Source organism: Rattus norvegicus, chromosome 1 (genome assembly GCF_036323735.1).
Source record: "Rattus norvegicus strain BN/NHsdMcwi chromosome 1, GRCr8, whole genome shotgun sequence".
Classification (NCBI taxonomy): domain Eukaryota; kingdom Metazoa; phylum Chordata; class Mammalia; order Rodentia; family Muridae; genus Rattus; species Rattus norvegicus.
In genome coordinates this window covers 149686566-149710316 of record NC_086019.1, presented here as the reverse complement: position 1 = coordinate 149710316, position 23751 = coordinate 149686566, and the positions used below count along the sequence as shown (strand labels likewise).

Below are 23751 nucleotides of genomic sequence, written 5' to 3'. Positions count from 1 at the left end.
GGGCTTCGGCTCCTCTGTCTGTATTAGATGATGTTATTGAACCAACATTTCATAGTAATAATGATTTGTATGCCAGGCTAAAAGACCTACAGGTGATACAGAAAGAAATCTGGTCACCGCTGGCAGCAGCCTATGCCCCAGGGACCCCTGAGACATCTCATTAGTTCGAGGTCAGAGACTCAGCTACATATGACGACACCAAGCCTAGACACTCAAGCCTCGCTGGAAAGGACCATACTTGGTACTGCTGACTACCCTGACAGCCATCAATTCTCAGCCCTCACTAGCTGCATACTCACTGTTGGGGCTGAGAGCTGGGACCTAGAGGGACACTCAGATCTTCAAATAGCTCCCTAGACTTGCACATCAGATAAGTGGATACATCAGAGACGTGCCTGGGATGTTGCTATAATGCTCACTTGAGGAGTGTGCTTTAGAAACAAGAATTTCATGTTTGCCCTGGTTCCATTGGGATAGGTGTGGGGATAGGCTTGATTTCTATTGCAAGTGATATAACATTGCATATGTTAGTACTCCTAATACTTTTTGGGACTGCACCTCAGGGATCACAACCTGTATAAGTTTAAATGTTCTAAAAGACAGTCATGACCTTGGTGTGAAGGTTCAGATAGTGTCCAGATTAGAATCCTGATGCTAAAGACTTAGTAAGATCTTAAGGCTGAGTCTAGGTGTTACAAGGACAGCTAAAAGGACATCTATCGGGACTCTGTTTGGAAACCCCACCAGCCTCCCATAAACATTTGTATAACCAAACAATAATTAGTTCTAGGACAGCTGCCACTCATTTTCTGGTACCAGGACCCAATCAGTGGTGGCGATGCAATACCAGACTCACCCCTTGTTTGTCAACGAGTGTGTTTAGGCCAACTATAGATTTCTGTATGTTAATATAACTGATTCCCCAGAGTTTACTATCATGCTACTGATAATTTTAAAGATAAATTCGACCTTATACCTAGAAGATACCAACGAGAGCCTGTGTCCATTTCTCTAGCTATACTACTAGGAACAGGCATCACACCTAAAATAGGGACAAGAGCTACTGCATTGGCCACCAACGCTCTCAGTACTGCCATTAATGAAGATTTAGAGATACTAGAAAAATCTATCACCAACTTAAAAAAACTTTGACCTCCTTGTCGGAAGAGGTACTTCAGAATAGGAGGGGATTAGATTTATTGTTCCTAAAGGATAGAGGGCTGTGTGCTGCCCTCAAAGAAGAGGGTTGCTTTTACCCTACTCTCTGCTCTATCTGGGCTGTTACTGATAATTTGCTTGGTTTTAGATTTTGGCCCATGCATGCGCAAATAGGCTAATTGCTTTTGTTAGAAGTCAGGCGAGTGCTGTTCAATTGATGGTTCTGAGATGTAGGGAGCGTCGTGGTAAAATACAGATGGCGCCAACATCCAGTCCCATCTGGTAGTAAATGACTTATTGCGCATGAGCAGGCTTGTCCCCTTGCCAGGGCAGCCGAAGGATAATGAGGTGATCCGGTGTCCACCTGTGGTGAACAACTGTACTGTGCATGCTCGGGTTTTGCACCTAGTGCCAGTTTGCCGGGACGTTAATATGCTAATGAGGGATTCATGCTCCACCAATCCCTGAAGGACAATTAGCATAGCCTCAGCCTGCAGTGTATATAAGGCAAGTGCTTTTGCTGCTCGAGGTCCCTGTATCAGTAAAGAGGTGGTCCTGCAATAAAGGCTGTTGAGAAGAATCCGACCGTGTTGCATCTTCCTTGCCGGCTGAGGTGGGCGCGACACTGAGACAACAGTACCAATCAATTAGGACAACTGGTGAAGCTGAATATGAGACTTGATACCAAAATTCTAAGATTAGAATTACTTAGTAGAAGAAGAGGGGAATGAGAGAAAGAGTTTTAAATTAGCTCAAAAGTCAGCAACAGGATTTGACTCAGGAAGACAGATGGTTAAAAATGCAGGAGGACTGGTACAGACTCACTGACCCTCCAATGTCACTGGACTTGAGTAAATGAATAATGGTTTCTATTTTGCCCCTGTGATGTTTGTTCAAGCCCCCATTGTGCTCTATGGATAATGTTCCAGCCATTGTGTCCTGCAGATACTATTCCAGGAAACTGGCTGAAGCCTAACCAGATGTGTTTCAGATGCAGATGCCTCATCAACTCTGACAAACATTTACCCTAAAGGGCAGGAATCAAGATCTGTTCTCAGGAGAATGCTTGACCTTTCCCCTGATTTAAACCCTAGAGTCTTAAGAACAATCCTGTGACTGAGAGTTTCCCCTTGTGACCTTTTTGATAATTCCTTTTGACATCCCTTCATCTCCTGGGGCTTGTGACTTCTTCCTTTAAAAAGCCCTTCTCCCAGCCACTCAGGGTCGACACCTCTGTCTCCTGAGTGGGATACCTGTCAGCCTGGAGATCTCCGTAATAAACCTCGCCTTTGCATATTACATCAAGATGGTCTCTCATGTGTCTGGGGTCATCGACTTCCCGAGACTTGAGTAACGGTCTCCCTTCAGGGATCTTTCATTTTCTGTTTTACAGTGAGTTTTTTCTCTTTAATTTTTTTTAATTTCCAATGAGTTTTAGTTTTTAATTTATTTATTTATTTATTTATTTATTTATTTATTTATTTATTTATTTATTTATTTATTTTTACTCACAGGTTCAGCTCTTTATTGAACATGTTAACAAAAGCAGTTTAGTCAAAAAGACCAAAGCCCATGTCATCCTCATATTCCTCAGATTCTTCCTTCTTTGCTTCTACTTTCTTCTCCTCAGCTGGGGCAGCATCGGCGGATGGAGCAGGAACACCAGCAGGTGCAGCTCCTGCTGCTGGAGCTGGCCCACCAGCCCCTACATTGCAAATGAGGCTTCCAATGTTGACATTGGCCAGAGCCTTTGCAAACAATCCAGGCCAAAAAGGTTCAACAATGACTCCAGCTGCTTTAATGAGGGCAATGATCTTATCCTCCCTGACCTTCACCTCGTTGTCCTACAGGATAAGGGCAGTGTAGATGCAGGCGAGCTCGGAGACAGAAGCAATGTTGTGGACTGCCGGGATGGTGCTAGTCGCCAGATGAAGTGAGGGTCTCACCTCAGTGCAGCCTTAGCTTCCTTGGAAGGACCGAGCACCTTGGCGGCAGCTGAGGAAAGGCTAGTTTCTAACTTATAAGTAATCTCTTAAACATGGACTTGTATTTCTCAGATACATGTTATTAACACTTGTTGTCTTACTTAGGTTTATCAGTGCTGCTATAAAACACTGTGATCAAAGCAACTTGGGAAGGAAAGGTTTATTAGGCTCACACTTCTATGCAACTGGTCACTTTCAGAGGAAGTCAGGGAATAAGCCTGTAGGAACAGAGTTGATGCAGAGTCTATGGAGGGGTGCTGCTTACTTGCTTGCTTGTTCTGACTTGCTCAGCCGGCTTAATTATAGAACATAGGATCACCAGCCCAGAAATGGCACCGCACACAATAATTTTGGTACTTCTCCCTTAATCAATAATTGATAAAAGGCCCTACAGGCTTGTCCACAGATTGATATTGTGGAGGCATTATCTCAATTCAGGTTCCCTTCTCTCAGATAATTCCAGCTTGTGTCAATTGATATAAAACTAGTCAGCACAATTATTAAACTGATTATTCAATTTATTGAAGATGACTTAATGGAAGAATATAGTCTTAGGGAAAAAGATTGGACCAAATTCCAAATTCCCATTGTGCTTAAATCCTAAAGTCAGATGGGAATATTAGGACAGCAATAAATCTCTGTATGTCTTTTCTCTTGATAAAGTCACTTGTCCTGATTCAGGAATCTTTGCGGGAAGGTCAAATGTTTTATAGGGATTTATGGGGGTTTTGATGAGAATAGATACATTTGACAAGAATAAAACTAAACCAACCAAAATCCTGGGATTGCTAAATGTCCATGATAATAAATTTTGAATTCAGAATTAAACTCATCCATCAATAATAATCTCTGGCTCTTCAAAATTATACTAAATAAAGTGTTCTTTGTATCAGCAACGAAAGAACATAATGAGAAAAAAAAATAAAGACACACTGTCAGCAGTTCACTGTGAAAAAAAATTCGTGATTTCCCCATATGCAGCTCCCTTGCTCCTGTTTGAGCATCACTTCTCTCTCCTTAGATTGCAGATTCACTCCTGGGGTCCTCCCTGTTTGTTTTCTCCACTGGTCTCTCAAAGTTTTCTCTGTGGAATTTCAGAGAGAAATGATGGTCTCCTGTTTCCATTCTTTCTGCTGGTCCTTGGGGCTTCAGTCTTTTTCCCCCACCCAATACCAGATCATGGTCCCCTCTCCCCCAATCCCTATCTCCTTTCCCTTCCCTTGTCCCTCCCTCCCTCCCACGTTGTGGTTGTTCTCTTCTCCATCCCAAGTGGAACTGAGACATCCTCACTTGAGACTTTCAGCTTGTTGTACAGTTTGTGGACTGTATCCTGGGTTATCTGTAACCAACACTTTTAACACTATTATGGTCTTGCACACTTAGTGTAGGTAGCATTATGATATGACCCCCAGGACTGGATGCACAGCATTCATCTCTCTCCTGTCTAACTGTGAATGCAACATGCTTAGCTTCCTCCATGCCTCCTCCACCATAGTACTCTGTACTATTAAATTGTGAGAGAAAAATACTCCTTCTTTCTTTCGTTAATTTTGGGAGGTATATCATCACAACAAGAAAAAATGATAAAGAAAACTTGTACAGATTTGGGATATTATTGCTGTAATAATCTCACTGTGGCTCATAATTTTTGGAATATCGCTCATAGTTTATGAGTGGAATGTGAGAGAATTTGGAGTTAAAACCCTAAAATTAGGTAAGCAGACCTGATTGAGCCCCATTTTTTGTGTTAGGATGAAAAAAGAAATAGACAATAAATGTTCATCTTGCCATTTTCAAAGGAGAACAAGTACTGTTAAAAACTGGACTAAGTATCTTTTTGTTTTATTATAATAAAGAATATAAAAATCTCCCTTAATAATACTAGGTAGTGGTTTTCAACCTGTAGGTCAGAGAACATTCAGCTTTCATCATCTGTTAATTCTTTGTTTAGCTCTGAGCTCCATTTTTAAATAGAGTTATTTGTCTCCCTGAGGTCTAACTTCTTGAGTTCTTTGTATATTTTTGATATAAGCCTTCTATCTGTTGTAGGATTGGTAAAGATCTTTTCCCAATCTGTTGGTTGTGGTTTTATCCTAACCACAGTGTCTTTTGCCTTAGAGAAGCTTTGCAGTTTTATGAGATCCCATTTGTTGATTCTTGATCTTAGAGCATAAGCCATTGGTGTTTTGTTCAGGAAATATTCTCCAGTGCCTATGTGTTCGAGATGTTTCCCCACATTTTTTTCTATTAGTTTGAGTGTATCTAGTTTGATCTGGAGGTCTTTGGTCCACTTGGACTTAAGTTTTGTACGGGGTGATAAGCATGGATCGATCTGCATTCTTCTACATGTTGATCTCCAGTTGAGCCAGCACCATTTTCTGAAAATGCAAGGATGACTCAGATCCATGTGGCTTTAAATAGTCACAGCTAGCTATGAATATCTTTCAAGGGATGGATAATTACAGGACAATTTGTCTTATGAAAGTAAGTAGTTTATAGAAATATCAATTGGCTCTGAGTTTATTGGGTAGGCCTTTAGTGTTTTGTGGGGTAAGAATTTACTGTTCTAAATCTGATTGATAAACAACAAACCTCTAGAATTTTGATTTTGATGGGTTATAAGGATTTGTGACAGCTAACCACAAGATGGGTGGGCAGTGCATGAGGCTGACATGGCAGAATCCTGCCATGGGAATTTAGCAGGATGGGTGGCTGATGCTGGGGCTAACTATAGAAGTGGCAAGAATGCAGATGGAGACAGAGTGTAGTCAGCACTAGCGTGGGTTGGAAAATTCATTTTTGGTATTTCCAGCTACAAACATATTTCTGGTTATAGTAAAAAAGACACAATACAGGTTTTATTAGTACATGACCTGCCTTACAGGTGTTTAGAAACCTAGTGATATGTTTGGAGCCATCTGTATCAGCAATGTAGGGTGACAATTCAGAATGGGTAACTGGTAATCCTATCAGGAAGCGGCATCCACAACATTTCAATTATATCTGCAGCATGCTACAGAAAAGGAAGGGCAGTCATCACCTACAGAGAGCATTATTTCACAATGGTTTGTAATGGGCATTTTGGGATGACTATGCAACACCAATTTTGGAAAAAGTATAAGGTGGTATTGTGTTTAAACCCCATGGGATATTGAACAGCTAGCTATAGCTACTTCTAGATGTCACCTGCATGAATTTTGTAAATTTTCAATATCTATGTGAAGATTTTAACAACTCTATTTATATACTTCCAATATAAAAATGATGTTGGAAGATAGAGGCCTTATTTCCAAAATATACAAAGAACTCAAGAAGTTAGACCGCAGGGAGACAAATGACCCTATTAAAAATGGGGTTCAGAGCTAAACAAAGAATTCACAGTTGAGGAATGCCGAATGGCTGAGAAACACCTAAAGAAATGTTCAACATCTTTACTCATAAGGGAAATGCAAATCAAAACAACCCTGAGATTTCACCTCACACAAGTGAGTATGGCTAAGATCAAAAATTCAGGTGACAGCAGATGCTGGCGAGGATGCGGAGAAAGAGGAACACGGCTCCATTTTTGGTGGGATTGCAGACTGGTACAACCATTCTGGAAATCAGTCTGGAGGTTCCTCAGAAAATTAGACATTGAACTGCCTGAGGATCCAGCTATACCTCTCTTGGGCATATACCCAAAAGATGCCCCAACATATAAAAAAGACACGTGCTCCACTATGTTCATCGCAGCCTTATTTATAATAGCCAGAAGCTGGAAAGAACCCAGATGCCCTCAACAGATGAATGGATACAGAAAATGTGGTACATCTACACAATGGAATATTACTCAGCTATATAAAACAACGACTTTATGGAATTAGTAGGCAAATGGTTGGAACTGGAAAATATCATCCTGAGTGAGGTAACCCAACCACAGAAAGACATACATGGTATGCACTCATTGATAAGTGGCTATTAGCCCAAATGCTTGAATTACCCTAGATGCTTAGAACAAATGAAACTCAAGACGGATGATCAAAATGTGAATGCTTCACTCCTTCTTTAAAAGGGGAACAAGAATACCCTTGGCAGGGAAGGGAGAGGCAAAGATTAAAACAGAGACTGAAGGAACACCCATTCAGAGCCTGCCCCACATGTGGCCCATACATATACAGCCACCCAATTAGACAAGATGGATGAAGCAAAGAAGTGGAGACCGACAGGAGCCGGATGTAGATCGCTCCTGAGAGACACAGCCAGAATACAGCAAATACAGAGGCGAATGCCAGCAGCAAACCACTGAACTGAGAATAGGACCCCCGTTGAAGGAATCAGAGAAAGAACTGGAAGAGCTTGAAGGGGCTCGAGACCCCATATGTACAACAATGCCAAGTAACCAGAGCTTCCAGGGACTAAGCCACTACCTAAAGACTATACATGGACTGACCCTGGACTCTGACCTCATAGGTAGCAATGAATATCCTAGTAAGAGCACCAGTGGAAGGGGAAGCCCTGGGTCCTGCTAAGACTGAACCCCCAGTGAACTAGACTGTTGGCGGGAGGGCGGCAATGGGGGGAGGGTTGGGAGGGGAACACCCATAAGGAAGGGGAGGAGGAGGGGGATGTTTGCCCAGAAACCGGGAAAGTTAATAACACTCGAAATGTATATAAGAAATACTCAAGTTATAAAAAAAAAGGAAAAAAATGTAAATAAGAAATACCCAATTTAATAAAGATGGAGGGGAAAAAATGATGTTGGAAGTTAAAAGACAATGTAGTAAACAGAAAAATGCACAGAGTTGTTTTACATTAGGTCTTTGAGAAGTTTGTACTGCATTTTCAAAAGAATTATTCAACTGCAGCTGAGGCAAGTGGATACTAAGAGCCTGAGTAGGTTTATAATACTATTGTGCTTGGGAGATCATTTACAAATGCTCTAACACAGTATAGAACTTAGGTAAAACAAAGCCATTATGAGAGTCAAAGATCATTAATAAACTACAAAGGCACGTAAAGGAACTAATTAAAATGATAGATATCTATTCTGTCAACATCTGAGCATCTGATTATAAAAGCAATCTGACAGATTTTAAATATCCCAATGAAAATATTTAATAGATTTTCATATTCAGGCTTCAATCCTGCTGAAATCCAGTTTAAAAGTCGTAAGTGTGAAAACTACATACCAAAAAAATATCTAAGGGAAATGTATGAAAAAATTCCTGAAAATTATCCAGATAAATGTACACAAAGTACTCTCTAGCAATAAAATTCATTAATTATTTACCCTGGTAATCACCAGCTCTGAAGAAACCTGCATTTCATCTTTAATCTGAAACAGCATGAATGGTCGTGGAAAGTATTACACGGAATGAAACAAGTCTGGTACATCGTATGGAGAGTCAAAAGAAGTCTCCAGTTAAAAGACACATCAAATGACTCCATATTCCTTTTACAAATCTAAACTTAATTATAAATCAATGGCAAAATAGAAAAAATCATAAATGTCTACAAATTACACTTTAAAGATAGATTAAAGAAGAAAGACAACTTATAAAGTACATCCAGTCAAAGAAATATAGTATGACACTTATTGTAGTCAGTAAGTTCATCACTAAAAACCATTAATAATAATAAACAACTGCCATTAAATAATAATGATAGAGAAGAAACACAGACAACAAATTTTATAAAAATTTTAATAAAATAGACCAATATAAAATAATGAAAATTAAATTATATAAATAGAATAATTAAAATATATTAAGATGATGTTATACTAACTAATGACTACTGAGAGCAGGAGCACTAGTTGCTTCCAAGATGAACCTCATTGAGACCGTATAAACACAAAGGACAAAACGTATAGATTCTTCAGGTTGTGCTTGTATACTTGTGCACAGACACACACAGACACACACACACACACACACACACGCACGCACTCACGCACGCACATGCACACGTGCATGTATTTTTGTGTATCTGTATGTGTGTGTGCTTGTGTGTGTGATAATAAAGAAAATAGAGCATCAATTTTGAGAATAGAGGGATATACTAGTGTATGGAATGAGTGGACATAGAAATGCCTACACTGACAAAAGTGAAATAGGGGAATATGTAATAATATTGTAAGTTAAATTTATTGAAAGAATAATCAAAATGGTAGCACAGAAATAAAAAGAACCAAGATTAATAAATGTATTCCAACAATAATTAATTTAATTAATTAATTTCTAGAATTATGCATCTTATACAGACTAACTATTTTTCCAACACTAGGAAAATATATTAGTTTCAGATAACATAAACAACAAATAAAAACAGTGACTAAGAACTTTTTGCCCTATAAATTTTAAAGATTTAAATATTTTATTTCTATAATGATTATGTCAACAAGATCAAAGTCCCAAGCAGGAAAATTCCACCTAAATAAAGTGAATGCAAATGAATAACTGAGATCATATTGAACATATTAAACAAGTATTTGCAGATCTAATATTTAGTGCATTAAATATGTCAAACTTCTTCATCAAATACTATTTAACCTTTCATTGGAGAAAATTTCAACAAAAGCAGTCAATAATCTTGATATACTAATAGAAGTGAAGATAAAAATCACACATCAATTTCAACAAATGCAGAAAATTATTGTGTAATATTCCATAATGTTCATTTATAAAGCTTTTAATCTTTTATAAAAGGGATTATTTGTACTGACAAAGTAAAATCTTCTGCCTAAAGTTTGATACAAGTCAAAGATGACATTCTTGTCTTTACAACCTCCACTGAACATATTGGGAACTTTTTCCATGGCATGCATACAAAAAAGAAAATAAAATTAAGGTACCTACAGGACCCCATTGGGATTCTGTGTGGTTTGTTGCTGTGGGTTTTTTTCGTTAATTTTTGGTTTTAGATTACATTATAATTACTCCACCCAAACTCTCCCTTAAATACCATCCTACTCTTTTTTATGCACGTAGCCCCTATTTTCAAGTGGTTATTGCATGCATAAATTATCTGTATACCCATTTGTGTTCTTATTATTGTGTACAGTCTGTATATTTTTGTTTATAGGTGTTCAGGAACAGCCATTTGGCTTTAGAAAACCAATGTAATACTTTTACTAAATCTCTTCAAAAACCAGTTAGCATTAATCAAGTTCAAATATTACAGTTTTTAATTGTTGAAATTAAGTATCCATGTATTAAAAACGAGCTGGCACTATTTTAATTCCTATAAAAATGCATAATGAAATTTTTTATATTCTGATGGTCAGAATGTTGGATATTCCTTCAATGATGGATATTGAGAGTTGCATACTTTTATGACTGGTACCAATAGAGATTGATTGAACATTTCTTACGTAAACTATCACAAACTTGAAAAATTATACAAATACATGCATCAACATCATGTGTAGTAGCAAATGATGGAGGAAACACTGATTGTAAAAGACAAGAATTTACTTGTATTGAAACAAGTAAAGTTCTTTATAAGCCTAGAGGAAGGAATGAATTCTCTGAGGAGAATAAATTATACTAACACTTTTTTTTTTGCCTTTCCACTTAGATTTACAACACACAAGATCTTAATCAATCAGATAGCATTTTTTAAATTAATTGATCAATGCTGCTGTTATAAGTTTGAGTTTTCAATAATATTTTGGTATTTTTATTGATATTAATAAATATAACATTGATGTAAATGCTCATATATGGATTAATTGCATGTCATAATAGGAATTACTTGAATGAACTGACTACAATATGACTTGAATAATTCAAGAGTGATGTTGACATTTGAAGAAAATATGCTTAGACATACTGAAAATCATCTTGTAATTCTTAGACACCCTTGCATGCTCAGTTCTAAATCTGTTTTCAGATAAACCAAAATGGCTGTATACAAATCTGACAATGATTTATGTGTTTCTATGAAGAAATCTTTAGAATTGGGGGCAGAACTTTTTTTTGTGTAACCAGTGCATTATCATTTCACAGCTCTTCCTCAAAATCATTCTAAACATAAGTTGTATGCCATCTTTCCTAACACTTCTTATAATCAAATACAGACACATTTAAAACAAGATATCTTTCCATTTATAAATGCAATTTTTAAACTTATGGTAAAAGTCATTTTTAAAGGTGCTTATTTCATGTTTATGAATATAAAGTTAAAGTTTATTAGTGTTTTTATCAATTTATTTATATTTTATTAATTTTATTTTGAAATATTTAAAACCACATTATTGGTTTTCTGCTGAAACCATGTATAGTTGAAATGGAATATTAAAAGGTGAGTTTAAAAAGAATGATCATTCTCTTTATCAGTATTTACAAGAGTCGTTTTGTATACTTAAGCATCATTTCTCTCTTTAAAAAGAAACTGTGTATTATTTCCACATATTAAATATATATTTTTAGTAAAATAAAATAAAAAAACACTAAAGATAGTCTTCATGATTGAGTCACCAGCCAAAAAATTCTCTACAGTCAATGGAAAATTGATTAGAGAGCCAGCTCAGTGGTTAAGGACATTGACTGGTCATACAGAGGAACTAGGTTCAGATTCCAGCATGCACCATGCACATAGTGAACTAATGTCAGTGTATAAAAGTGGTATGCATAATCCATGCCAGGAAAACATCCATACATCCATACATATGTGTTAGGAATATATATACATACATACAGACATACCTATATATACATATATACATACATATATACGTATTTGTGTATATATGTGTGTGTCTCAGTGTAATATCTATTATTAAAAATAGATTTATGAAAATGAATAACATCAAGGAGAGGATATGGGACAGTTTGGAGCTAGGAAAAGAATCTAAAAATAACATAATTTTATTATAATTTCTAAAACTAAAACATGTAAATCTTTTAAAATGTTATGAAAGCACATTTATTTAATTTTTATAATGCAAAATGTATCCACTCTTGATGTGCAATATATAAATGTATTAATATTATACAATATGATATATATTTAAAATATAAAAATGAACTTGTTTATATAACATTGTACAATTTTGTAACTATGGCATATAGGAAAGATATTTGAAAGTATGAAGAGTTAGTCAAGTGGCACAGAAACAAAATGAACAGCTTTTATAATTTTATAACTTATAATTTATGTATGACCCTGTATTGTATCATACTCCATGATATTGCTGTTACCCTTGAAAGGGAATTTCAATAAAATAGCAAGATTTTTCTGTGACTGCTTTTCTCTTAATGTAATAGATTTTGTCTTCACAAATTCCCTTAAGAAAATTACTGGTTGTATTTCATGTGAAATATAGGACATGCATTTTTTCCTAAATATTCCATACTTGTAGATGGAATTCATTTTTCATTTTCTTCTTAAACCTTTCACACTGAAGAAAGATTGGCTGGAGAATTCCCCTATTAATAAGAGGGGAAGGCCAAGGAAACAACCATAGTCTCAGTACACTTACCCAGGCATTGCTCCTCACTCAAAAGTGAGAACGAAGTGTTGTTAAATTTAAAATATGCAAAATTTTAGATATTTTGGTCAAATATTCCTGTCTGTAATGGTGTGTACAAGTCTTCATTTTAGCAAAATACCAGTCTTGCCTTTTAAAATGCCATTAGTCGTTTTGTCTTTTATCTATGTCATTCATATCCTCCTGAGTACAAAGATGCTGAAACACAGCTCTTAATTGGGATAAAATACCCAGATGTAATTTAGAATGGTAATGGTTTCCATAGAATGAGTAGGAATAGACCCAGTTAAAAGCCATCATTAGACACAGGTTGAAAGACCAGACAGTGTGTCACCTGAGTCACCTGATAGTGTGGACATGATAATGTAGATAATGAAACACTGCAGGAAATATACAGATAATCTCCATCATCTGAAGTAATGTATCTGGTACCTGTATGGAGTTCAGGACAAAATTGTCTGTAGTTTTCACAAGCTAAATGAACCAGATATTCAATCTCTCATTCTCTCTTCTCTTCAAGATCATATAGCAATCTATGAGAGATCCAAAAAGAGTACAACAGTAACCATCCTCTTCAAAAAGTAAAATTTGATTCCAAAGGATCGAAACAAAATTGTAATACTTTGAGTATCCATTAACTATCACAGCATAGAAGCAAAAGCAAAGTGCTCTCTTCAATATCTACATTCAAATCCAACTGTCAACTTCAGTTTCATGAATTATAAAAACCTATATATGTCTTTCAATTACTTTTCTTTGTTTTTGCAGATTTATAAATATTTCATCAAAATATAAATTAGAAATCACACTCTAATATTTTTAAAAATACAAAATATTTAACAGCACGTTCCTCCATATTTTAATGGACATAGGTGGATCCTTCACAAGTTGGTTTTTGTGTACTCAAACAAGGAAAACTGATGATGGACTTAGTTGTTGACTGAATCTCTTAGATAGTCCAGTGAATAGTCTTTATGAAAGACTGGAGGACAAATACTGATGTAAGAAAGGAATGATTGCAGAGTTCTAACAAATTCATGTCTAAGAGCTGTGAAAGGAATGAAGAAGGTTTTCCATCATAATTTTGTAGTGGATAAATCCATCCCGATATGAAGCACAGCACATATGAAGCAATGCAAAAGAAGGAGGTCCATCTATCGTTTTCTAGACCCTGATAAGAGTTTTTTCTCAGAATTCTGAGAATTGTGTACACAATGACATTTTTTATCTATGCCTAAATCTTCACTTACTAATCGAAAAGTTTGGGTTATAAACATCAGGCCATTGTTGGACCCTATTGTAGGGAGAAGCGAAGTAAAGGGTTCCTGAAGAAGTTTTTAGGCTACTATTTGAGGATTTCATTTGTAATTATTTCTACACATCTGGAAAATATTTATAAAGACTATCAAATATTCACATACTTCCTTGCAGACTACACCTCAGTAAGGATATTCTTCCCAAGTTCTCTGGGTATTGAGTTCTCTTCCATATCTCTACACAGGTAAGGGCTCTCTGTTTTGGATGAACTTGAGTATAAACCTGGCATTTGGCTGAGACATTGCATGCCAACTTCTCCAGTCTATGTATGTCTGACTCTACCTTGGTCTGAGCAAATCAGAAAGTTTTGTGGATCCTGGATAAGTAATAGATCAGTGAGAATTTATCTGCATAGATGGCAGAACAGGCAACATTATAATCTTTTCCACCCCTAGGAGACAGGTTTGAGGTTGTTCACTCTTTGAAGCCCCTTGATCACAGCATTCTTCCCCACTGTCTGTGAAAGTTCAAATACCTTGAGGTCTTTTTCTTGGTATTTCATTGCAGCCTCCAGAAATTTGTTGGGGAATCCACCAGAGAGAAGAAACTGTACACAGATTTAAGTCAAGAGAAATTATTTATTAGTTATTTAGGGACTATGCTGGGTATTTTGAACCCTAGTGTAGGTCTTATTTATTTTGAGGGTGACCTTTTAAGCACAAATACCATATTTTAGATGGGCATACTTTTAGTTAAAATGAAAGGTTAGCCAGATGCAAAACTACAGAATCAAAAAAAATTGTACATTTATATACTTTCCTTGAATAAGAACTTTGATAGATTAGATATTTGTTTCTATATTTGCAAGTAGTTGTGCTGCATGCTGAGTTTGATGGCCTTATTGTTGCTTCCATGCAGCGGCAGGTGTGCTACAATACAACAGTCATCTAAATACAAAATACCTTCAACCCACCTATAAAAACCCCCAAATCTCAATAACTTCAAATGTTTCAAATCCCAGAAAGTCTCTAATATGAATACCTGTAAATTAAAAAAAAGATATTATCAATAAAAGACTATCAATCAGAATAACCATTCCCATTCTAAAACTGGGAAAGAAGATAAACAATGATAGACTGAACAAAAAAGTACAAAAACAAAAACAAGAACAAAAAAGACCTCAAAACCCAAACAGGGTAAACACCAAATCAATCAGCTCAGTGTGTAGATCTGGAGCACTTCTTTAGCATCCTTAGAACTCCATGAGGTTTGGAGGTTCCAAAACTCCACGTTTGGTACTTTTGGCAAATATGGTCTCTCTAAGAGTAGCTTCACACTGGCTCCTAAAGGATTCTTAGGTAAACATCTCAGTGTGTTGGCATGTCCACTGTCCTAGAATCTCCACTGTAACTTGGCCTTTATCTTCATGGCTTTGAACAATGACCTCCCAGGGTTATGGTAAAGTAACACAACCCTGACACTCATGCCTAACCTCATTGATGTTCTTGAACTTGCTATACAGTTCCTCCGTCCAAAACACTGATATTTTGCATGCTTGTAAATTAAGTGTTCAATTATTCCAGAAACTTGAGATATAATCTGACCTTACCTGCCACTGATAATGTGTCTTCTGAATGTGTTGAAATGGAAACTGGGTAAATGGCACCTGGAAAAATACTAAGTGGCTGTTTTGAGGAGGGAATCTCTTAGCTGCTTTCTCAGTCACATCACTCACAGTTTTAAATAAATCTGAGTGCTTATAAAATACAACTGTTGATAAATAGGAATTGGTTTTCTAGGTACTTTTTCTATTGTATTAAAGACATGAAGTTTCTTATTAGTTTCACTTATTTTTTAAAAGAACTACAGATGCTTTCTCTTCACTTCTCTTCATCTACATTATTCATGTTCTCTTTTTACAGAAGCTACACATTCTTTTTTAATTTGCATTTCCATTATAAACTTCAATTGATAGGGTTATAAATAACAATGTCCAGCCTTAATTTTAAATTGTACTGATTTTTTCTCCATTGCACAACTTAGCCCATGTCTCTGAATTCAGTCTCACACAAGTGTTCAGTTCACATGGGCACAGCCAGATTCTACCTCTTTACACAAGATTGTGCTGCTAAAGCAGTCCCACCAATGTCTGTGTATCATTACTCCACATATCAGATATGGAGCTGCAGCAGCATTGGATGTTTCTTTGACATTATAGTTTTGTTTCAAATTAGCTCTGTGTGTGTGTGTGTGTGTGTGTGTGTGTGTGTGTGTGTGTATGCGTGCATGCGCGCATGCATGTGTGTTATGTACTACCATCATTTGCAGTGGAAACACACTGTGCTGTTGTTTACTTATTATTTGTAATTTATCTTTTGATTTTATAAAGGTTCACAGTTAAAGGGTCAACTAAAGTTTCAAAAGAAATTTGAAGAAAGACTACTGAAAACTAACAGTACTGTTAAAATTTTATCAACCTTAAAAGAAAAAGTGAAATTTGCATTGAGTAATGAATATGAAAGTTTAGACACCAGGAGTGGTATGATATTGTATAAACATTATACCTATGAATATCAAGTAGGGAAAGGATGAAACTATCAGAGGTTAACAGTAATTGCAAACTGCATGTGATATAGAATGACATTAGAAATAAACTTCTTGACATATTCATGATGGTCTTTCAATATGACCAAATGAACCAGGAAGTGCATTTTGAGTGAAAGATGTTATAATTATCTTGAATGTGACTTTTAATCGAATAAAGAAGAAAGGGTGTGAAGAGCATCAGCACTGTCTTGGCATGTGTCTTCTGTGCTTTGCAATTTCAGGTTGAATGTGACCCTTACAACTGATAATGTCTTTTCTGCCAAAATATATTCCTATGTTCAAAACATAAGCCAAATAATATGTATTTAGTTTAATATGATCCTGGTGAAAGTGTGTCCAATTTCTTCATGAAGTTTTCTATGTGTTTTCCTGGTAATGATCAGTCCTTCCTACAGAAAGTGCCAATTATTGTAACACTAATTGTCTTAAGAGAAAAGTAAATAACAAGAAAGGCTATTAAAAAAGATTTTCCTTTGGGGACTATTAAGCTTGTAGCCAAAGGCGTTAAAAAGATCTGTTAGAGAACTTTGGATTACACAGTGTTTCAAAGGAAATTTAAACACAATTTAAAACATGATGAATGATTTTCTTATTTATTTTTTATTTATTCTATATTAAGAAATGGTTAAACTTTAGCAAGTATTTTGAATCTTAAAAGGCCGAAATTGTAACTACCTGTCATGATTACAAAGTTTTCCAACTTTGATATCCAAAGTTTTATATGATCATTCAATAATCTTAAATGTTAATGGGTACGAAATTTTTCCTCCTCAACTGGATCTGTTGGAAGTCCTTTCTACACATGTCTGATGACTGATCCATGTTTCAGGTATTTGAACAATCTGAATTAATTTCAACTACATATTTCAAATTTCTGTTACTAAAATACTATAATATTCTGCTCAAAAACAATGATTTTCTTCATCTTTGTTAACTTGGGTGATTCTTATTTACATTTCAATTGTTATTCCCTTTCCCGGTTTCCAGGCCATGTTCCATATACATACATGTATTTATACATATACAATACATATGTAACATTGTATCCAGTTTTAATAAAGAGTGAATCAATGCCTAAATGTAGTAACCAGTAATGCACTTACATATATAGATTGAATGTATACAGGATGTCAAAATATGTTGGATCTTACTACAACATGATCATAACATAATATATTCAAGAGAAATATGAAGGCACTATTAGAGGAAGTATTTTGATGTGATGGTCTCTCAAGATTCCTTCACAGAAAAAACATACAGAAATACTTACATATTCATACTACAAATGTATGTATGTGTGTGACTCAAAAATTTTCCTAATTTAGGTCTTTTCTTTCCTGCAGACAAATTATTTATTTTAATTTCATGTGCATTTGTATTTTTATGCATTTATATATGTGTACACTATAAATGCCTTATACCAATAAAATCCAGAAATAGGTGGAACTGGAGTCACAGACAATTGTGAGCTACTATGTAGCTTTTGAAAAATAAACTCACATTTTTTCCAAGAGCAACAAGTGTTTTCATCTCCTGAGCCAAGGCGACAGCCACTCACATTTTTTTCTTTTCTTTTTTTTCTGTTTTGCTTTTAAAAAGCATTTTTGAGTATATGGTTTAATTAAAATACACCATTTCCTTATATTACTCTAACCTCCACCCCATACACCTTCCCCCTCTCTTTCAGATACAGGACAGTACTTCTTTTCTCTTGTTGTTTTGGTTTAATAGGATATTAACATGCATATGTGTGTGCGTATGTGTACATGTATACACATGTAGAGAGTCTATCTTATAGGGATCATCTGGCAACAAAATAAAAGCTGAATTCTAGTGGGCTGAGATAGAAAATAGGAGGTGGGGTACTGGCAGAAAGACAGAGGATTCTGAAAATTGTTGAGAGGATAAAAGGAGATGCAAGCTGATTTGAGATATATTCAAAGGAAATGCTGGAGATCCTGAGGGACAATCCAAAGAAGAAGGCTGGAACTGAGGAAGAGGTGACTAAGTGGTAGACACAGAGTATTTTGAATGGGTCCTAAAATATGATGAGTTAGCCAAGGAATGAGCCAAAGTTTATGATCTAGGCATTTAGTAATAAATAATTGACTCAGAGTTTTTATCCTGGAAGCAGGAGCTAGAAGAAGCAGATTTATAATTTTACACACACACACACACACACACACACACACACAAGACACACACACACACACACACACACACACACACACACACACAAATGCTCTTCACTGGGGGAGTCCATCTCTCCATTTCCAAGGAGGTTCCAACTCTCATCCATTAGCAAACACATTGGTATCTTCAAAAATTTAGGATTTTATAAATTTAAGATGATATAAATGTAAGACAACAAATATATGCTTACTTTATCTTGTTTATATCCATGATGAGAGAGATATTTATTTGTGTATGTTAAAATACATAATATAAATATGGCAGAGAGTTTACAATTACATCGCTTGCCTATTTTACCTATAAACTTACTGTGATGAATAGTATTTTCTTAAGCAAGGGAATTTAAATTGTTTTCTTATGAAAATCTTATGGTTTTAGAGAGTTGCTGCAAATTAGAAGTGTTTAACTATCAAAGAAAGCAAATAAAAAAACAATTCTAAGTGTCAGGAAAGGAATTTGATAAACATAAAGTTTTAAAATGTATTTGAAGGAAGGAGAAATAAGTCATAGATTACTACGTTCCTGGTAAAACTGTGACTTTTTTGACTGTTATCTCTGTTCTGAACATACTGAATCTTATCAGTAAGATTAAAATTGATAAGGATGAATAGAGATATATCTAAGGAAATTGTTTCTGTGAAGTAGAATGATCATTTGAACCACAAGGTTCTTTTAGATATCTTTTAGATATTAATATCTAATCTTTTATATATTAAGGTAGAAAGAGACAAATTGGTACCTAGGAAATGATCGTTCCTGTTTAGGGGCACAGGCTCATTACTGAAGAATATCTGTGAAAGAAGATTTTGTCCAAGCAAGATTTAGCCAACAAAAAGAAAGAATCCAGGTTCTACTCAAAGGGTCCAGAAAAGATGAACAGATGTGACAGTTGGCAATATTTTGAAAATATTACAGGTACAAGAAGATGGTTATTAATGTAAGGAAAATCCTTGTTAAAAGATAAGTCTAGCCATATGAAACAAAACAGTGATCTGAACCAAGATTAAGACAAAGGAAAGAAAGTAGTTTAAGGAGAGACTTGAAGGTTTTTTCTGCTATTTTTTCCCTACAGAATAACTGCAATTTCAAGGAAAAAGTAAATTCTATTAAGAAGGGATGATATACAACTAATAATTTTTCTAAAAATTTATAACAAAACATGGTACAATAATTACAAATGGTAAATTATTACAACTTATTTATCCAGTAAAAGTAGGACTTTACAGAACGATAAAACGAGGGCTATAACAATGTGGTAGTATCTATGTAGTGTCCTGGCTCCATTTCCACTGAGCATTTCTGTATATCAGTGTGTTGATTTTTGCTTCCTTCTCATACCTGACAGGCTATGGAAGATCCTAGCATGTCCAATGTCTCTAGAATTACAGGGTTCATCCTTATGGGATTCTCGGATGTTCCTGAGCTACAGACTGTATGTGGGCTGTTCTTCCTGGTAATGTACTTAGCAGTCATAATGAGTAACTTCCTCATCATCACTCTCATCACCGTGGATCTGAAACTCCAAACGCCTATGTACTTTTTCCTAAAGAATTTGTCCCTGTTGGATGTCCTTTTTATTTCTGTTCCAATCCCAAATTTCTTTATCAATAGCATAACTCACAATAATTCAATTTCTATTCTGGGTTGTGCCCTGCAAGTGATTTTAATGACATCTTTTGCATCTGGGGACTTATTTGTCCTAACAGCAATGTCATATGACCGCTATATTGCCATCTGTTCTCCTCTACATTATGAAGCCATCATGAGTCGCAGTAACTGTGTGCTGATGTTAGGTGTTTCCTGGGCTACTGGGGTACTCTTTGGAACTTTATACACAGCTGGCACATTTTCCCTGCCCTTCTGTGGCTCCTGTGTGATCTCACAGTTTTTCTGTGATGTTCCCTCATTGTTAAGGATTTCCTGCTCTGACACACTTGTGGTCATTTACACAAGTCTTGGAATTGGTGTCTGTCTGGGCATATCTTGTTTCATCTGTGTTGTGATCTCTTACTTTTACATTTTCTCCACTGTGCTGAAGATTCGTACCACTAAGGGTCAGTCCAAAGCATTTGCCACCTGCCTTCCCCACCTCACCGTTTTCAGTGTTTTCATTGTTACTGCTTGCTTTGTCTATCTGAAGCCACCGTCAAATATAGCATCAATTTCAGATAGAGTGTTTTCTGTGCTGTACATTGTGTTGCCTCCAGCACTTAATCCTGTGATTTATAGCCTGAGAAATACTGATATCAAGTGTAGTTTGAGGAGTTTGCAACAAAATCTCTGCCCAAGGAGGTACTTCACTTAACAGTTCAAAGTATCTGTCCACAGTATAGTGGCTCACATTTCACAAGCATTTATAATTATTGACTCTCAAAAAATATAAACACTCATATTTGCCCTGAGGGAAAAAAACACACAGAGGAAGGCTAATAGATCAAAGAATCATAAAATTATATCAGATTAACCTATAAAATTACAATACCAGTTCCTTCTCTTATATGATATAACTGTTCTCATTTGTGAAATATATCTTTCTAAAGAATTGCCAATTTTTGCGTCCTGGTGAAACTGAATGAATAACTCATCATTTGATAACCCATCTATTTCCTTTAAAAACAATACAAAACAACAATGAGAACAACATGTTTGAGATGGAGGAAGCATGTGAACAGTCAAATTTAATTCACATGCAATTTCTGTACTAATTTTTATAATAATTAGAAATAATAGGCACGAAGCAAGGCATTAGGCCTATATTGAAGTAGGCTCATTCTTTAAGGAAATATCAAATTCTGGAGGAAAAGACAATCATAGAACAAGATCATTGTTTCTAAAAGACAAATATTGACCACGCAGGTTCAGCCTATTATCTAAGAGACACTGGAGAGTTGGAAATTTGTGAGTATGTTTTTCTGCACTTTCTCTTGATTAGAAATATTATTTATACATGAGACAAAAACTGATTACAAGTATAAGTAATGAGTATAAATAACCCTACAAATTCTAAAGACTTTCAAAAACACAAGATCCTTTCACACGTTATATTAATTTACAATTATATATAACATATATAAACAATGAGGAAAACTATCTGACCCGTGAAGCTATCTGACTTTCATACATTGAGAAGGAGGCTTGCAGGTATGGTGTCACCTGAGATAAAAGTTACTGTTGAGTGGGATGCTGGGCTAATGCTATTGGAATGCAGATGATCCCATGATAAATCTCAAACCCTAGAAAAAAAGCTATATTTTTCACAACTTTCCCCTTCTGGATTTCAAATGTCTTTGTTGTTCACGTGTTATTGTTTTTAGAATGGAAAGATTTGCTGGGTGTCACTGACATTTGAATACAATTTTTTTAAATATCTGACACTCTTTGCATTTCAGGACAAAATTAAATCATGAACTTAACTATTTCTTTTATTTATTTTTAATTATGTCATTGTATGTATTTGAGATGGTGAATACATATGAGGGAGGATGATATCAAAAGCCAGAACAGTTCATTTGTGCAAAAATGATGGGTAATTCTGGATAACTCAATGTGAGTGCTAGAAACAAAACCTTCATCCTCATCAAGATCTGTACCTGTTCCTAACAAATGACTCATCTGTCCAAGGCACCACAGACACTTGTACAATGTTGATATTAGAAGTGTCAAGACTTTAGAAATTTTTACTGATGTACTAAACACATTTTTGTAGTGTTACGTTTTAAAGTAATGCATTTAAAAATTACAAGTATAAGTAATGAATTGAAAAGAATGATATGATATGGCTAATCTTTCTTACATGTCTCTTGAATTATACTAGCAACCAAGAAAAATATTTTTTAGTGTAGATATGTCTTTAAGGACCTTTCTGGAAAGGATTGTCCATGACAGGAAGATGTACCCCACTATAGGCAAGTTTCTTTTCTGATTTGGCAACCTACTTGGAAAACAAAAAAGAAGCTGAACAGAAGAACGTGATAATTTCATTTACTGCTTTCTGACTATAGACACACTGTGACTAGATCTTACATTATCCTGCAATTAAGCTTTCTTTGTTATTTAGACTATACCTGCAAAAATGGGCTAAAATCAAGAATTTCTTTCTCTAGTTGACTTTTTTCTATATATTTTGAAACAGCCAGGAACAAAGTGATTAATAATGGATGTCTTACAGGCGTCTTTGTTCAGAGTTTCTAATTTTGTATTTTGTAACATATTTATTTTTAAACTATGATGTCTCCAGTTATAATTCACCATATAATTGATAAAATATATAATTAAGATGTTTCTAGGAAATATGAGCATGTTTTTCATGATCTATCACAGTCTAATTACAATTGGCTTCCTAATATAGTGTGTAGAAAGGGCCAATAATTGTAAAACTGTCTAAAGACATGGAGTCTTAATAAAACTATCCAGAAAGATTGCTCATTAGGGACATTAAGGGAGTAGCTATATTACTTAAAAAAATCTGTTAGAGACATTTTGACTATGTAAAGTTTTGAATAAATTTACATGAAAGTTTATAAAAGGGTAAAATATTTTCCCCACAGTTTATATTTGTATTATCCTGATAAGAAAGCATAACAATTTAGCTCTGAACTGAGTTTCCTCAAAACCTTAAAGATGTAACAATATGTTATATTTTCTGTTTCCAAAGTGGGCAACGTGTCCTATTTTCCTTTTAGGTAATCTACAGCTAAATTAAACTTCAATGTATATAAAAACATTTCCCTCTCAAGACTAGCTGCTAGAAAAACTTCCTACATATATCTGATGAGTAACTCTTTCTAGGAACATGAAGAACCTGAATTGTTCTACGGCTCAACTTTTACATTTCTATTGGTAAATGTTAAAATACACTGTCTAAAACAATATTTAAAATATTACAGATGTGAAGAAAATTTGGTGTTATATTGAATGCAATGTAATTTAACAGTGATTTATTCACCTTTATGTTTCCTGGTAGTTTTCTTTATGCATATAGTTGGTATAGCCTAATAAAAATCCTGGATTTTAGCCCTCTACCACACATTCTTATTGTGTATGCAGACAGTTCTCTGAAAATATAAAAATGGTAACTAT

The 23751-nt window shown here is 35.3% G+C and overlaps 1 protein-coding gene and 1 pseudogene across 1 annotated transcript; one reads left to right on the top strand and one right to left on the bottom strand.

The window, feature by feature from the left end:
* Nucleotides 1-2665: 2665 nt before the first annotated feature.
* On the bottom strand, nt 2666-12614 carry LOC103691193 (60S acidic ribosomal protein P1-like; annotated as a pseudogene).
* A 7421-nt stretch (nt 12615-20035) lies between these two features.
* Nucleotides 20036-20977, top strand: Or14a257 (olfactory receptor family 14 subfamily A member 257). The gene has a single exon (NM_001000936.1). The coding sequence runs from the start codon at nt 20036-20038 to the stop codon at nt 20975-20977; it is 942 nt and encodes a 313-aa protein (NP_001000936.1).
* Nucleotides 20978-23751: the final 2774 nt, after the last annotated feature.

Excerpts from the sequence above, each read along its gene's own strand:
- Or14a257 (NM_001000936.1), top strand. The coding sequence starts at position 20,036 with ATGTCCAATGTCTCTAGAATTACAGGGTTCATCCTTATGGGATTCTCG.